Source organism: Camelus bactrianus, chromosome 9 (genome assembly GCF_048773025.1).
Source record: "Camelus bactrianus isolate YW-2024 breed Bactrian camel chromosome 9, ASM4877302v1, whole genome shotgun sequence".
NCBI lineage: Eukaryota > Metazoa > Chordata > Mammalia > Artiodactyla > Camelidae > Camelus > Camelus bactrianus.
The window spans coordinates 50,299,601-50,317,566 of record NC_133547.1 but is presented as its reverse complement, the minus strand read 5'-3'; the positions used below and the strand labels follow the sequence as shown (position 1 = coordinate 50,317,566).

The following is a 17,966-nucleotide window of genomic DNA, read 5'->3' as shown; positions in this document are numbered from 1 at the left end:
TAAGAAGTATTCTGATGTGTGAATCAAGAAAGCATTGAAGCAGATAAGATGTGAGCACTGGGAAAAGAGGTAAAGTAAATGGGAGTCTACCCAGATTAATTGAAACTGATAGTTGCTTCTTTGAGCCCAGAACTATCTCTACATGTAAGGGAGAAATACCTCTACAGAGTGTAACCTAAATGTACCTGGAAAGAAAAACAATAGCACTTAAAGAGCACTATATATACATATTTGTGTTGGTTTGTACACACACACACACACACACACACACACACACCCCAGCACCACCACCAACAAAAACCCTATGATGTAGATACTATTAAGTCTCCATTTTATATATGTTAAAACTGTTGCACAGAATGATTGAATAATTTTAGCACATCACTAGTAAGTGGCAGAGCTGGGATTTGAACACAGACCATCAAATTAACAGTCTATTAATCACTCACTATTCTGAACTGCCACTTACAGTAAATGACAGCCAAGTATACCTGAAGGAAGATATTGACAGATCCAGAGGGCAGCATTGTTATAAACTTTCCATGTTAAAGGAGGGAAAGATGCTGCTTCTTGGACAGAGAAGATACTACTTTCAGAGCAGTGTCCTCCTGTCTGATCTTCCAGCCTCCGGCTTAGATATTGAAGTTCCTTCAAATATAAAATGCCCATAATCTTAGAGCCTAGACATCTAACTAGACACTAGGGTGTCCTCAAGGTTGCTACCCAGTGTGTCCAACATAAGACAGAAACTTCTGCAGATGAAAGGGAAGGAGTTCACAAACATGTTTGACCTCATGCATCAGTCCACTTACAAGGCATGAGAAAGAAGGGAAATAACACCAAAATTCTTGTTGTAATCTCTGTGGACTACCTATTTACTGATAATGACAGTCATGTTTTAGTGAGAATCTTCTAAGAGCTAAGTGCTTTACTTCTATTACTTCTAAACCTTAGAATAAGGGCCCATACTGCCACTATTTCAAACCTTACGTTTCCTTTAACTTTGAACGATTCTTTCAAGATTATTTAACTGTACCTCAGTTTCCTCATCCATATCATGAGGTTAATAATAGTAACTACCAAAATGCTGTTTCGAGGGATTTTTGTATACAGTGCTTGGGATAGTGCTGGCACCTGCCAAGCATTCAGTGAGTATAAGATGCTGGTATTATTATCTCTGTTGTTTCTACCTGGGAGTTCCTACTTTGTCCATCCAAATCTTAACCGTCCTGCAAAATCAGCTTAGCATTCAGCCCTCCTTCCTGATCACGTGACTCAGGTGCCATCTCTGCTTCTGCTAACAGTCAGTCAACACACCGGAGCATCTCAGTTGACTGTGTTACTCCATAAAGGCTCATTTTGCCTTCTCAACTAGATTAATTCGTCATTCACTGAATTTTTATGTTGTTTGAGCACTAACCAGGTGCCAACAACTGTTCTGGTTTACTAGCATTAGAACAGTAAATAAGAAAGATAAAAAGCAAATTCCTGCCTCATGCATCTTGTGTATTGGTTTAGAGGGGAGAGGGCGCAGACAAAAAGTAATATAAATAAGTAAAACATGTGGCACATTAGACGATAACAGTGATGTGATATAAATAAAGCACAGAGGAGAGATAGCAGGTGTTGGGGATATCATGCAACGCTCAGCACTGGCATCAGGGAGGACTTGGCTGACATAAGAGCACAAGCCATAGGGACGCAGGTGTAGAGCATTCTTGGGTGACCGTGCAGCAAGAGCAGAGGCTCTGAAGTGGGTGCAAGGGCAGAGGCTAGGGGACCAGTTAGGAGGCTTTTGCTGTAATCATGGCAGAAGAGGATGTTGGCTTGGACCAGGACTGTGAAGTTGAGAAAGGGGTGGCAGAGTGAGAAATTCTGAATATATATTGAAGGTGAAGCTCATAGACCAGATAAAGGATGAATGTAATGCATGTAAGTTTAACTGGAAGAGATCCTGAATATGATTATTTCAGTAATTAAAATTTTAATTTTAATGACAGACACGGAAGACAAGGAGTAGATAATAATGCAGTCTCCAAATATAACAGTCAGGATTCAGATCCTGGTTCCTCCACTCACCAGAAGTATGCCCTTAAGCAACGTTCCTGGACCTCAGTTTTCTGATCTGTAGCATGGGACTATGATGGTACCTACAGAGACTGAGTATTAAAGAGAAAAGTGCTTTGTAAGACCTAGTGTCTAATCCATAGTAAATGCTCAAAAAATGTGATTTTCGAAGATATTTTCCTATTTGTAAAACTCTTTAAGCACTCAATGTGGAGAAGTATACGAAAATAAATGAAACCTCCCTTCCTGTGGGACACATTCACAGAATCGCTGGGATGCGAAACATTTCTCGTGGTCCCTTAAGAGATTCTCCAAGCTCCATTATCAAATAGTTGCTGTATCTGTCAATCCTGACTTTGAAAAAGGAGCCTGATCCTTCAGTCCTTTAAGGAAGAATGAGTGTTACACGGCAACTGAATATTTATAACACACTCTCCTCTTTTTTAAACAGTTGTTGTTTTACCATCCTAACATCAAACCACTGGGCTCAGGGAAACCTCAGATGTTGGAGAATATCAAATGTGCTCTCTTTTTCCCTTTTTCTGGGTAGATCTGACACACCTTTGAACCTTCAAAGGCCTCAGTAATCAATGATGTGTGAAGACACGCGACATTGCATGCATCACTGCAAAGATGAATTTATTAATGTAAACTGTGTCATGTGGAACAGCGGTTGGGGCTGAATTAAAATGTGAGGATCTGTAATCGAACAAAAACCACAGAACAAAGGGAGGAGAGAGACATGGAACGGGCTGATGAAAGACAACTGTGCCAATTCCGGACTTCACTGAAGAGAGCCAGATAAAAGGGAGATTACTGCTTAAGTAGGTTAATATAACCCTGGTGTCTTCATTAAAATGTCTTTAACAAAAGAGGAAGAGGACTAGTACCGAAAGTTTGGGGAGGCTTCAATGAAAGAAAGGACATTTTAAGAGGAAAAAAAGGAGGAGGATTTAGGTTAAATATTGAGTCTAACTCCCTACGCAAAATAATCTTGAATTTTAGTCATGAAGGATATTTAAAAATCGGTTGGACAAAGAAAGCAATCGACTTTGGCGGCCAGTGTGGGAAATAGCTTTCTAATTTTAGGATTTGCAGCCATAACATCAACCAGTTAACAACCAAAAACAAAGCAAGTAGGTTAAAACAGGAGGACCAAGGATCTCAACAGTAGACCAAATCTAGAGGGTGCATCCTGGCGCTGTGTGCTTCCCTCTTCTTAAATGCAGGACTGCCTTAAATGTCCTCCCTCTGTTCCTTTGTCTGAGACGGAACACTCCATCCTTAAGGGGAGGGTTGATGTCACCCCTGCCGTTGGGGAAGTTTGACTTGGGGCCCTCCTTTCCCTGCAGCATCAGAAGATTCTTTAGGGTAAAAAAGTAAAGAAGCACTTGGTTTTATATTTGATCCAGTCATACACTGGGTTTCTCTAACTTCATCCTAGAATAACCCGGTGACATCAGCCATCATCCCATCTCTCCTTGAGCCGGGCACACGTGAGGTCAAGCCTCACTGCGGGGTGGCTGTGCCGTCCACACCCACAGCCCGTGCTGTCTGGTGCCAGTTAATGAGGCAACTCAGCTGCAAGGGAGAGGGGATAATGGGTGTCCCTTCCAATCTGATGGACAAATGCATTGGGTGTTAAGTGAAACACAAGGTTTTTCTCTTCTCTGAGGTTGCCTTAAGGAGTGGAAAACAAACTCAGAAACTCTTTTGGAAAAAGAAGAAAAGAGATGCAATCGGCTTGCCATCTATTTGACGGCATTCATTAAACAAATATTTATTTATTAAATAATCTTTATTAAAGTTAAAAACTGAAGCATGTGTTTGCATACAAGTGGGACCTGGCAGAAGAAACCTGAAGTTACTAGAAACTATCCAGAAACCACTGCATACCCTGAACTCAAGAAGGACACACATAATATGCAGTAGGTGCCTGTTGTGGGGTGTGTTTGTGTGTATGTTTGTGTGTGTGTGTGTCTCTATGTGTTAAGGCAGGTAGAGGACTACAGGTGAGTGAGAAGAGAAGAATATCCAAGTCAGAGGAACACAGGACAAATGAAGGCATAAAGTCATGAGAGGGCGTGGCATGTTTAGGCAAAAGCAGTTTGGTTGGAGCCATAGGAGTTGTGGCCAGAGGGGTGTGTCAGAACCACTGAGGATGCCCGGACACGGCAAGATCAGAGCTGTTTCCAGTGGTGATGGAGGGGTTTGGCAGTATGTCACAGGTCCTTTAAAATGTTCATCAACTTGACCTAGGAATCCCATTTTCGCTAGTCCATTCCTAAGGAACCCTTATTAGAGAAAAGCAAACACGTAAGCAAAGAAAACTACATACAATGATATTTTATTTGCCTTTTGATGACAGAATTGGGAGGACCTAAATGTATGGGTAACAGGGGCTGGTTAAATACATGCCAAGGCATCCACGTGGTGTACTGTGCAGCTCCCAAGATGATGTTTGTAGGATTTGTGACAGGGGAGGCAGGAAAGCTTATTTAGGTTTAAAAAGCAAGATGTAGAATTGTTCAGACCTGTCAGTTTCAACTTAAGCAAAAAGTATATTAAAACCAGGAAGGAGGGACAATGAAACATTTGTTTATCTGATACAGGGTTGTGAGTAAATCTTTTTTTTTTTTTCTGATTGTAAATACAGTGGGTTCATTCTAGAAACTTTAGAAAAAATACTAAAATACTACTTGCTTTCAACTTTTTATCTCAATGTCTGCTTCCAGGAAGCCCAGACTAAGAGTGTTGAGGCCCTGGGCGTTGTGACTGAGACTACTGTCCAGTGGGCTCATGTATAAAAGGGGACGGAGAGTCATGAAGGACCTGCAGGCGGGCTACAGTAGCAGGCAGAACATGGTGATCAAGGCAGGAATGCGGTTCTGGAGACGGAAAGGATTGGAAAGTCCTGCAGGTGGGATCTTTAGGCGTTGGCATGCGCTTAAGAGTGCAGTCTGGTGGAAACGAAGTAAACCATCCATAGATAGTAAGTGTCTAGCCCTTTAACAGCTGAGAAGCGGGAGACAGGAAACCTTGTGGGTGTTGGCAGGAGCGAGTGGGAAGGGCAGGACTCAGTTTGGTTTAGGACATGTTGAGTTTGAGGTACCCGCGGTATAGTCACGTAGCATTTACTGGGAAACTTCCACGGGAGAAGCATCTGGCAAACACCCAATAAACACCCACTGACTTGAAAAGGCATTGTTTTTCCACATGTGGGTTTTCTAACGGGTGCCTTCTCTGAAGGCTAATCACACATTTATGGGCTCACGCAGACCAGAAAGCATGGGACCTGGGGTCCGTGCTCACACACCTAGAATACATATGCAAATTAATGCAGCTGTTGAGGCGGACTACATACGTGTATTAGGAAAACAAGCCCATCTGTAACACTCGGCAAGATGCCTCCAGGTGCTCAGAAGTAGCTCCTTAACATGAATATTTTATCAATGCCAGAGCAGAGAGAGGAAAATTGTATCCATTATATCCCCATCACCGTCACACGTGGCTGAGTGGACCTCTGACTAAAGAATCTACATATGTTTAAAACATTTTTCACCTCCAGTGAAACCAGCGAGTCTTGATCTGTGTTGTGCTGTTCCTGCTGGATTCATGAAATATTTCAGAGGCAATTCTGTCTTGGAAGCGTGGTTTGGCAAATTTTCAGCCAAAGCCTTTGCTTTTTTTTTTTTTTAGACTAGCAATTCAAACATGGGAAAGCTAACATTTTAGAGCAAGTATAGAACATGTGTGTATGAGTGTGGAGCGGTTGTTTTACTTGTGCTTTATTTTTGAGTTCAACTTTTCAAATAAGGATAACAGGGAAGAAAGCTGTTCAAAAAAATGTGTTCTTGGGGATGGCCCCTCAGCTCTGGCCGGGCAGGGTCAAAGGCAGTGTGAGATCCCAGACTTCGGCTTAAAACCATCAAGGGCTTCTCACAGTCCTCAGGACGCAGAACCGTCCTCTGGATGGAAGAGGTCTGGCCTCTTTTCCCATCAAACCTTTTTGAAGGCTTCTATAGCCCTACCCTCTCAGCCCCAGCCCTTCTGGTCTTTGGCTAGGCTCTGCCTCTGTGCCTTTTCACATGCTGTTCCCCAGGCCTGAAATTCTCTCTCCTCCTGGTTTCCCTTTACCTGAACGAATTCCACTTGGCCTTCAGGTCTCAGATCAATTGTCATTTATTCCAGAAAGCAACAGTCTTCTACGAGGTGATCCAAGGGGTGAATTTTCTAAAAAAATTTCTATAGATTGAATTACTTCACAAAGCATTGAGCACCCTAGGATGAAAGAATCCAAACCCAGTATGGCAATTGTCATGTAGGAACCATTTCTGTCTTGAGGAGGAAATCAATGTGGAATCATAGGCATCTCACTTATGTACTTGTCAGACACAACTATGGAGCAAATGCTCTGAACCAGATGCTAGATATGCCCGTTACCTGGATTATCCTAATTCTTACAATAACCTCATATTCACGTAATAATTTTTTATTTAATAATGTTTTAAAAATACTTTTTGGACGCCTGCTATAGGCCTGGCCCTATGCTGAGAACCAGGGGACATAGCAGCAATCCAAGAAGATGTGGTGCCTGCCCGCCTGCGCAGATGGCAGACATTGATCACTGACAGCACTGAATGGATGTAATTAATCGGGGGAGGGCTCTGGATGTAAAGGGCAAGCTGAGGGTCTTCCATACCATGAGGTGATATGTAGAACCACTGGACAGTTTCCACATCACTCCGTTTTACTGTCAGCATAACTCTGTCCTCTAAACCTACAGCAGATGACTCAGCTAGGCTGACATTTGGCCCCTAGCATATTGGGGAAATAAATAGTTGGAAATGAAGCAAGTTGGCCTTCCAACCTCCTCAATTTGCTGCTGAAAGTTTGGTGTTTGTTGACTGTTTCTTCCATTCAGTAGGCAAGCTTCAGCCCCAGGAGGTAATAAAGCAAACTTTAAATCTGCCCCCAGGTACAGCAAAGCTGGCTGAACATGCATTTGATTGCAGATGCCAGGCAAACTGAGTAGAGTAGAATCCTCCTCCTGGCACCTTTTAGCACAATGGGATCAGCAGCAAGAATGGAATGAATTGGAGATTGATTTCTGCTGTTCCATTCATTTGCAGAAATTTGCAGACAATTAAGCTGTCCCCCTGCAGTTTGGGTATAGCTGCTCCTTTTAGCCCAAGGCTGATGGAGATTTTTGACCTATCCACTGCAAAGCTTAGAGTTGTGATTCTCCAATTACCCTTGAGTAAGGAACGTTCTGCAGGCACAGCCCGGAGGAGGTGAATAGCATCCAGCTTAGAACAGGGGGCTCTGGAGTCACAGAGGCCTGGGTTCCCTCTTTCACTTAAGAGCTCAGTGACTTTGGGTAAGTCTCTTACATCTTTGAACCTCAGGGAAACAGGCATTGTGGTTCTACCTGCAAGTCATTGAATGGGTTAAATGAGATAATATTACAAGATGTCTAGCACGGTGCCTGGCACATAACAACTCAGTAAAGGGCCATGTTTCCTTTGGCAGACTCGGTGATTCCAGGACCAGGATGCCAAATAAATCCTAGGATTAGAAAGATAACAAGGAAACAAGCTGTGACCTTCAGACTTGAGTCTGAAACTCAAGCTTAGAACTCTTAAAAGAAGTAAATCTCAGGATCCTTCAACCAGGCATGGAATTCAAACGCAAAGCATCATACCTTTGCATAAAACCAGTGAAGGCTCCCCACTGCCTGGGAAGCACATCGGACTGCTCACAGTCGGGCTGGGCTGCCTGCTTTAAGTCTCAGCTGGCTCTGCTGTCCCTGAACTCCCTGCTTCGGCCAGGCCAGAGGAATGCTTCTAGCTTCTGCAGTGCTTTTTCTTTTTAAAATAGCTCCTCTTAGCACATAATTTTGCCCCAAAGTTATGAAAGTAGGAAAAAAGAAGCAGGGACTTGTGGCTTCTTTATAAAATTGTGGCTATTTTTCCCTCCCATGTATTACCAAACATAAAGACAGGGACAAGAAGTGGGGAGGGCGGGGGAGGGGAAGTATGAGTTCTTTGGTTACTTTTTGCCTACTTGGGTGTTGGAGACCCTCTGACGGGTTGCAAGACAGATCCAAGCTGCTTTCTGGGCTTGTGTTCAGTGTGAGGAGAGCAGGCCTGTTCCTCTCAAATCTAATCACTCTCTTGAGGTGGCCCATGGATGACTTTTAAGTCCTCAGCTGGACGTGGAGGGAGGGAGCAGTGACAGCCAAAACCTAGAGTGTGGTCCAGGTGTAGAATGCCCGTCTGGTCACAACCTTTCTGTTCCCCTTCCTTCTGGGGCATCCGCCCAGCTAGTCTCTACTCTGGGAACCTTGTCTTGACAATGTCGTGGGTGGGTTCCCTGGAAACAAACCTTGTGACTCAGAGATCTGTGTGGAGAAGGTTTAGGTTTTTTTGGTGGGGGGAGGGGTCTCTGCATCCACCCCTATGCGGGGATGAGGACAGCAGGAGGGGCAGTGGAGGAGGTGAACTGAGGAGCCATCACCCACGGTGACAGCGGAGATTTTAGCCGTTCTGAGACCAGCGGGACTGGTGTCCCTGAGTGTGGTCCCACCTCACACCTTACACACCCCTTACCCATCACAGGAGGTCATCTGCACCCCTTTCTGCTTCAGAATCTTCAGCTCAACTCTGAAATGAGGTGGAGTCTGTGAAAATACTATGAAAACATATCGTGGTTCCCTTTCTTGAAATGTCCAGAGAAGGTGAATGTGTGCAGACAGACAGACACATGGTTGCCAGCGGCTAGGGCCTGGAGAAGGGGAGTGAGCACGTGGGCATGAGGTTTCTTTGGAGGATGATGGAGATGCTATGAAACTAGTTTGTGGTGATGATCGCACAACTGGGAAAATGTCCTGCTAGTCATTGCTTTGCACCCTTAAATCGGGTGAATGTAGTAGTACTTACTTCACACCTGGGTAATGAAGTGAAGGTGTTGTGGGATGTGGAGAGAGTACAGAGACTCCAACTAGGGAAAGCTGACCCCACCTCCCCTTCTCAAATCAAAAGCTCAGATTTACATTTTAGGAGGAATCTTAGTGCCCTGTGAAGACAGGGTTGTAAAAAGGAAGAAACCTAACAAGTAAACATGTCTTTACTTTGTGCCTTCAAATCTGTTCTTCCCACAGTGGCCAGCTTGGGAAAAAAAAAAAAAAAAAAAAAAAAATATATATATATATATATATATATATATATATATATATATATATATATATATATATATATATATACACACACTTTTTTTTTAATTGTAAGTGGGTTCATATTCTTCAGCTTAAAACCTTACCACAAAAACAAATAATGTGCTTTTAATGCACTGCCACTTTCTCCTGAGACTGAGAAACACGGAGGAAAGCAAATGAGATTGTAAACCCTGGTCCCCTCCAGTATAGAGACAAAGGCCCGGGTCAGCCCCAGGAGACCAGAAGCGTTAAGGTAAAGGTGACAATTCCCTGTAGTAAAATGCAGCATAAGTGAGTGTCCCCGCGGACCCAGTTCTGCTTCTTTGACTTAAACAAGATTGGTTGAGGCTGCTGCAGGCCTCCAACAGTTCCAGGCCCAAAGGTGCTGGTAAATCATTGTTGACTTCAGAGTTGTAGGGAGAGCCTCACGGGGGGCACACGGCCAGTCGCTTACTCTCCTCTGCACATCTTCTCTGTGTGTGCGTGTGCGTGCGTGTGCGTGCGCGCATGCTCGCACACACAGATGCACATGTCTGTCCTTCTGGCTGAGGGAACTGTTGGTTTGAAGTAGGAAGGTGTGCTTTATGTGTCCTGGGGTGTAGGCATGTGATGTATGTCAGTTGTATGTGCATCTGTTAATGAGCGTGTCAGTGTACGTGTGTGACAGGTGTGTACGTGTGTGACAGGTGCGCACGTGCACATGAGTGTGTTTGCTGGGAGAGAATTTTGGTGTCAGTGTGCATGTGTCTAGTCTGGAATCTGGAGGTGGCTGTGTGTTTATAAGTGTCTGTTTGAGATCTGGCCTCAGGCCATCCACAGCTGAATTACTCACTCCTAAAAGGCACCGAGTGGCTTGTCTTCATTTCCTCACTTCCGCTGTCCTGGTATTAATAAGACCATCCTTCACTTTTGTGCTGTTCTTTTGAGAGTGCAGCCCAAGTCCATGTGTGATTTCTCATTTCATTCTGATGACCAGGAGCACAGGCAAGTCATCCTTTACAGATGAGAAATTCCTCTTAAACCTCTCCCTGTCCTCCTCAAGGAAAGTGGATTTGCCATCCTTTCCTGGGCTGATCCACTCGCTTCCCGCCTCCTCTGGGCATCCACCTCCACCAGTGGTCCCTCCATTCTGTGTTTTCATTCACCCAGTGCTATGCTTCCTCCCTCTGGCCCTGCCTCTCAAGCCCAACATCCTTCCTGGTCTCCCTTTGCACTGGCAGACTTCTTGCTATTTCCTTCCTTTCCTTCCCCACCAAACTCCTCACTTCTCATCAATTCCTCTGACAGCTGCCCTAACACACTCTTAAGTTGCTCTTCTGAAAATCATCAACTACTTGCTCATCGCCAAAGCCAGCAGTCTCCATGTAGTATTTAGCCTGTTGGCGGGGAAGCCTGTGTTGTATGATATGATATGATATGCCGTGCGCTCCCTCCTTGGTGAAAGCTTTATCTCTTGGTCCTTTTGGTTTTCCTCCTTTTGCCATCTAGCCTTTCTGTGGTCTTTGCTGGCCTTTTGGAAACCCATTGAATGGTTGAGTTCCTCCTTTTTCTTTCCCCACATAATTTGGGTGGCGTCAGCCTCTTCTTCATGTCTGTTACTCTTGTACATGGATGATTGTGACATTTCTCTCCTGCATTCATCTCTACCTCTTGATTGTAACTATTTATACACCTTCTAGAAATCTCTGTTGGATGCCCAATGGCCCCTCAAAGTCAGCGACTCTCTGGCACCCAGCATCTGTGCCCAGACCTGCCTTTTCCCTCTTTCCCCACTATCTTGGTAATGGCAATACCAGAAGGCAGGGAGTCCTAACACAGCCTCTCCTTTTCCCTGATGTCCTGTTCTTCCCCACACCCATCTCCTCTTCTTCTATAAACATCTCTGAATCAGTCACATACTTTTTAATTCCACTGCTTCTGTCTTATCTTTTCTTGAGGTTACAGCCACAGCCTGGTGGGTTCAGGGGCTTCACAGGATGGATTGACGGATACAAACACATACACACACATTCTCGGTTACACACACCTGCCCCTCAATATGCACATGGTGTATGATTGTCAGTCAAATCAGTTGCTGTGGCTCCTACATAGTCCTGGTCCCACAGAAGCATGTGGCTTCAGAGCACACAAACTCATCACCACAGATTTTTTTCAAAGGTAGACATTCGTCAACAAGCACACAGTTAATAGATATACACATAAATCAGAAAGACAGAAATGGAGCCATAGACATAGAAGCACACTCATGAACAAGTTTTTGTTGACGTCCCTGCCATTGTAAGGCAAAAAAAGTTGAGTTGGAAGGAAAAGGATGCCCCAGTCCTGCTGACCATGGTGAGCTCAGAGTCCCACGCACACAAGCATCACTACAATTGGTCACTCCCCTTCGAGCCCGTCCCTTCCAGGCACTGTCTCCCGTCTTGAGACTCAGAGCCTCCTGCTTCTCTCTGCAAGCACTTTAGACCCAGGGCTTACACAAGTGTCCTTACTATCAGGCTTCTGGGATGTTGTGAGGGTCGAGGAAATGAACTTGCAGCTGCAGGCTTGACTAGCTGATGAGCTAGGAGGACACCAGAGGCAGAAATGAGGACTCAGGGACCTGATATTCCGGTCACCCTCGAGGACAAAAATACCACCCATTCACAGACATGCAAACAAAAATAAGTCCCTTACTGTAAACAATGGAAATGTTGTTACTGACAATGAATGTGCTTTTCATCATTTCAGATACGTTTACACATACATTGTCATAATGAATGGATCCTACTTTTGCTCGGTTAGGGAGCAGAGTCACTGACCCATACATTTGCATAGGACTTTACATCTTTTCAAAGTGCTTTCTTTCTTAGACATTCTCTCCTCTGAGTCTCAAGATGTTTTTTGTTGTAAGTAAGATTCCTATATTGCCTATATTTTACATATTTTTCATTTCTTTTCCTATTCTCTAATAAGCCAACAGAATTGTTATAGATGTTATACATCGGTGTTTATGAATATAGTCCACTCCGGCCCATTTCTCACTGTCTTCCATTCTCTTTCTCTGCTGTTTTCTGTATGTTTGGGCTGGGTTATTTATCTGTTTATTTATCTGGTTGATTGGTTGGTTAAGTTTTTGTTGTTTTAATCCTTCTTACTTTCTTCTCATTGTCTTTTACATATGCACACTCCGGTTTTCTCTCTTTGCCTGAATATCGAGTCTTTCGTGTTCTTAGAGACCAGGCTTTTGTTTGGACTTATTCATTGAGGTTTTGAATATGATTCTTCTGTGCTCAATATAGTTTATATAAAATGGAAGGCAACCAATATGGCATACTGTATTTTCCTACACAATTGACCTTATATATTATCTCTGCTAGCTAGGTGAATTGGAGCAACTTATATAACCTCTCTGAACTTAACATTCCTCATCAGTTAAGGAGGATTAAGACTTACTTGGGAGGTTTATTGCTGATATCAAAGTGGGTACATGTAAAGTGCCTAGCACATCACCCAATGCATGTTTAATACATTGTTGTTATTATATAGTTTGTAGTGGTGATTTTAGAAGCAGTCAAATGATGATCACAGTGGTTAGAATGTGGTCATCACAATTGCCTTATTGGTGACTAAGAGTGTCTCTTGCTGATGGACCCAAATTTAACCTTGTCCTGCTATTGAACACTTAGGCAATTTGCCATTTTTGCTGTTTATAAATAAGGTCTCACTAAATATCTTCTGGCATACAGTTTTATTCCTCTTTTGAATTTAGTTCTTGGATGTCTTCCTAGGAGTAAAATTACAGAGTGAAGGGATATGTACAATTGTAAGATTCTCGATAAATAAATATTGCCTGATTGCTTTCCACAGGAATAGCATCAGTTTACAATCCCACCACAATCAAGAGAAAGACTGTTTACAGAAGCTTTCATAGCCTTAGGTAGTCTTGTTTTCTATTTGACATTTCTTATATAGAATTTCCTTTAAAACTATATATATATAGTTTATATATACATATCCATCATATATATGGCCTATGTACATATATATACACATACTTTTATGGAGTGCAGCTCAGTGATTTGCATAGGAATCTACTGTCCAAAGTTTGAGATGCTTTTTGTGACACATAAGCTAATTTCAGTTAGTGTGTAGCAATGAATGCAATTGGTTTCTATATTGGAAATGATATCCCATTTTTAATTATTTTTCAGTCCTCTAATTGGATCAAGAAAGTCTCAGCTTGGTGCTACCAACCCTTTAAAACCCCTCTAGCCCTTTTTTAATCTCCTTTTCAAAAAGAGGAAGGTTTCCCCCCCAACCAAGCTTCCAGCTCAAATTTAATTAACATCATCTGGCCTCCAGTTTGTTTATTTTGATGTTTTCCTACTTTTTATGGAAAGCCAAACTGGTAGTGTGTTTAAAATAATGACACGTTTCCTCTTTTGCACTCATTTATTTAATTAAAAAGGTAAACTACAGATAGGACAGACATTTTCACAGTGCTGTTCAAGGGGCTGAAGTCTGGAACACACTGTGTGGGGAGCTTTGCAAGAACGTTGACTTAGTCTCCATAGTGCCTGACATAGTTTGCAACGTTGTGCCTGTCCCTCATCCCTACTCGTTCATGAGTGTAAGGACCTTGCATTTGGCCATGAGGAGGGTCACTTTTATATCCAGCAAGTTCTGTGGGTTAGTGACCAGGTGAGTGATCTCACTTGGCAGATTAAGAATGGGAACACAGAAGCACTGAAGGGTATATAAATGGAGACTGACAAAGCGAGTAGAATGATTCAGAAGATGGGATTAAATAGCTTAATGATAGTCATTGTGAATCACAGTGTCAGCTTTAGTATAATTCTAACGATGTACTTGCTAACGCTAATGAGGTTTGATAGAATAAAATTAACAATGTCCAAACAGCTGTATGCTTTCACAACAAAGGAACCATATCTCAGAGCAGACTGATATATCGTCTCTGTGGGGGATTTTAGTCAATTGATTTGTTTTTTCTCTTCTAGGATATATTTAAATTCGCAAGAACTTCTCCTGTCCCAAGACAAAAGCGGTCCATTGTGGTATCTCCCATTTTAATTCCAGAGAATCAGAGACAACCTTTCCCAAAAGATGTTGGCAGGGTAAGTCAGACAAAAGACAAACATCAAATCATGTTTTTATTAAGAGATGGGCACACACGAGGCAAAGTGACTGTGACTGGTGTGGTGACCTGCTGGAACTGGCCTCAGGTCTTCTATGGTAAGAGGCCAGAAGGTTTTGCCAAGAAAAGAATGTCAAAAGATCATTAAAAAATGGAATTTATGAAAAAAAAATAACATCTTTGAAAGTCATGATTTGGAAATCTGTGTGGTAGATAATGATGCTAAAGTGGTGACAGGAAGATGTCACCGGTTAAGAAATAGACTCACTGCTTTTATAGACAATGCCCAGGCAACCAGCCTGATGAGTCCCCTCAGTATAGCAGTATGATAATATATGTCCTTTCATTTAAATCCATGGAGATTTCAAATGTGTAGGTCCAGGAGCACCACTGGTCAGCTCTCTGAAAACAAAACCAAAGGAACTGAACCATACTAACCAGATCCAGAAAGTACTGCTGCATCAATCAGAGCAACTACTTTTCCAGAAAGAAATGCTCCCTGTTAAACAGGCAGGAACGTTGATGTTGTCCGGTCAACACACCCTCTCTCCATAGGAAAGCCGACATGGAAAATCGACTTTTAACCAGTTCGTATTTTTTGGCGATCTTGGAATTTGAACAGTGGTAGTTAGCTGAGTGGATGGTCTGAATGGCTGGTGCTGTTGGACTACGTATTCACTCATTAAATAACCGAGAAACACCTGTTATATGCCAGACTCCAAGATGGGAATTGGTGAGTGGCTGGATGCGTGTAGGTGTGCACAGGCACACCAGCCCCTGTAGTGACAGGGGTTGCTTTGTGCTGTGGAGGCAGACTTGTCAAAGGGTAAATAAGTAAACAAGAAAATCACAGAGGATAACAAGTGCTGTGAATAACACAAATAGGATGATGTGAGAAAGAGTAAATGGCAGGATCAAGGAGTAGAGGGAGGAGGGACACTTGACCCAGATGGCTGGGAAAGGCTGGTCCAAATCTCTGACGTTTGAGTGGAGGCAGGAAGGCGGAGAAGGGGACAGCCGTGGGAAGATTCAGGTAAACCACATTCTTGGCAGAGGGAGCTGTGTGTGCAAAGGCCTGGAGTGGGAAAGAATGAGGCATATTTGAGGAGCAAAGCACCTGGTTGGCAGCAATGCAGTGAACAAGGAAAGAGTGACACAGTCCTAGGGGCCTTGGAGAACATGGTGCAGAGGGGTATTTCATTGTGTGTGCAGCCAGAAACCACTGGAAAATCTCCCAGATGGGGTGTGTGTGGGACTGTGGGTGTGTTTTGAAAGGTCCCCCTGGCTGCCTATATGGAATGATTTGGGGGAGCGGAGTGGTAGGGAAGAATGGACACAAAGAAACAGCCAATAAGGGGTTAGCGTGACTTGGACTATTGCAAATCTATTTCTATTGGAAATTAGAAACGTTAATAATTCACTATCCTGATAAGAACCATAGTTGTGATTTTAAACTACCACTATGCCAAAGATGATTTCTTTAAGCAAAATCTTACCGGGAGTCCAGGATATGATGCAAAGAAGGGAAGCAGACTGTCCTGAGTGGACAATGGTAGTGCTGATGAGCCCTGCCCTTTGGACCACCCTAGCCTCTGTGATGGCCTTTGTGGAAGTTTCCCTGAAGCCAAGGATAGTACTCGCCAAGGAAACAGAGTCCTCAAATCTGCAAGGCTCTGCCCCCAAACAGTTTCAGAGACACAAGTTGCATCCTTTTTCTGTAGGTCTCCTTTCTGTACAGTTAGTGTTTTCAGCCCTCCCTGGGTGTCAGAATCACCAGGGCAGTTAAAAACAGATGCCCAGTCTCCACCCTCAAAGATTGATTCAGATGGTTAGGAGGTAAAATACCAAGCATCAGCATTGTTTGAAAGATCCTGGGTGTTTGTTTTTTCTTTTTTTTTTTTTTAGATTCCACATATGAGCGATCTTATATGGTATATTTCTCTCTCCTTCTGGTTTATTTCACTTAGAATGACATTCTCCAGGAGCATCCATGTTGCTGCAAATGGCGTTATGTTGTCGGTTTTTATAGCTGAGTAGTATTCCATTGTATAAATATACCACATCTTCTTTATCCAGTCACCTGTTGATGGACATTTAGGCTGTTTCCATGTCTTGGCTATTGTAAATAATGCTGCTATGAACATTGGGGTGCAGGTGTCATCCTGAAGTAGGGTTCCTTCTGGATATAAGCCCAGGAGTGGGATTCCTGGGTCGTATGGTAAATTTAATCCTAGTCTTTTGAGGAATCTCCATAGTGTTTTCCACAGTGGCTGTACCAAACTGTGTTCCCACCAGCAGTGTAGGAGGGTTCCCTTTTCTCCACAGCCTCTCCAGCATTTGTCATTTGTGGACTTTTGAATGATGGCCATTTTGACTGGTGTGAGGTGATACCTCATTGTAGTTTTGATTTGCATTTCTCTGATAATTAGTGATATTGAGCATATATATATGTTCATGTATAATTGAAAAATTGTGCTCTACATTGGAATTTGACACAACATTGTAAAATGATTATAAATTAAAAAAAAAGTTAAAAATAAATAAATAAATAAATAAATAAATAAATAAATAAATAAATAAATAAATTAAAAAAAAAAAAAAAAAAAAAAAGATCCTGGGTGATTGTGATGTGCAGCCGGGGCTGAGAACCACTGGTCTAAACCAGAACTACTTCGAGAGTGCTTTTGATCATCAGCATCAGCAGCTCCTGGCTGCTTGCTCGAACTGTCTGCTCTCTGGTCCCATCCTAGGACCACGGAACCAGAAGCTCTTGGGATGAAGCCAGAAGCCTGTTTTGTTTTGTTTTGTTTTTGTTTTTTGTATACATATATGTTTATTGAAGTATAGTCAGTTTACAATGTTATGTCAATTTCTGGTGTACAGCACAATGCTTCAGTCTTATAGGAACATACGTATATTCATTTTCATATTCTTTTTCACCATAAGTTACTACAAGATATCAAATACAGTTCCTTGCACAATACAGCATGAACTTGTTTATCTATTCTATATATATATCAGTTAGTATCTGCAAATCTCTTAACTCCTAATTTATCTCCTCCCACCCACCTTCCCCTCTGGTAACCGCAAGTTTGTTCTGTATGTCTGAGAGTCTATTTCTGTTTTGCAAATAAGTTCGCTTGTCTTTTTTTTTTTAGATTCCACACATAAGTGATATCATATGGTATTTTTTTTGAAGTATATAGTTGATTTACAATGTTGTGCTAGTTTCTATTGTACAGCATAGTGATTCAGTACACTGAACACTGAATGTATATATGTAATATATATACTTTTTCATTATAGAGTATTACAAGTTACTGAATGTAGTTCTCTGTGCTATATATTAGGACCTTGGTGTTTATCTATTTTATATATAATAGTCAGTATCTGTTAATCCCAAACTCCTAATTTATCACCCCCCTTTCCCCTTTGGTAACCATAAGTTTGTTTTCTATGTCGGTGAGTCTCTGTTTTGTAAGTGAGTTCACTTGTATCATTTTATTAGATTCCACGTATAAGTGATTATATATGATATTGGTCTTTCTC

At 42.4% G+C, this 17,966-nt stretch overlaps 1 protein-coding gene across 2 annotated transcripts in view; it reads left to right on the top strand.

Moving 5' to 3' along the window:
* CDH13 (cadherin 13) overlaps positions 1-17,966 on the top strand; it is a 1,113,397-nt gene that overhangs the window by 584,286 nt on the left and 511,145 nt on the right. For both annotated transcript variants that reach the window (XM_074370357.1, XM_010967669.3), the window contains exon 4: positions 14,281-14,397. In XM_074370357.1, the coding sequence (XP_074226458.1) occupies positions 14,281-14,397 (117 nt within the window). The remainder of the gene's footprint in view (positions 1-14,280; positions 14,398-17,966) is intronic.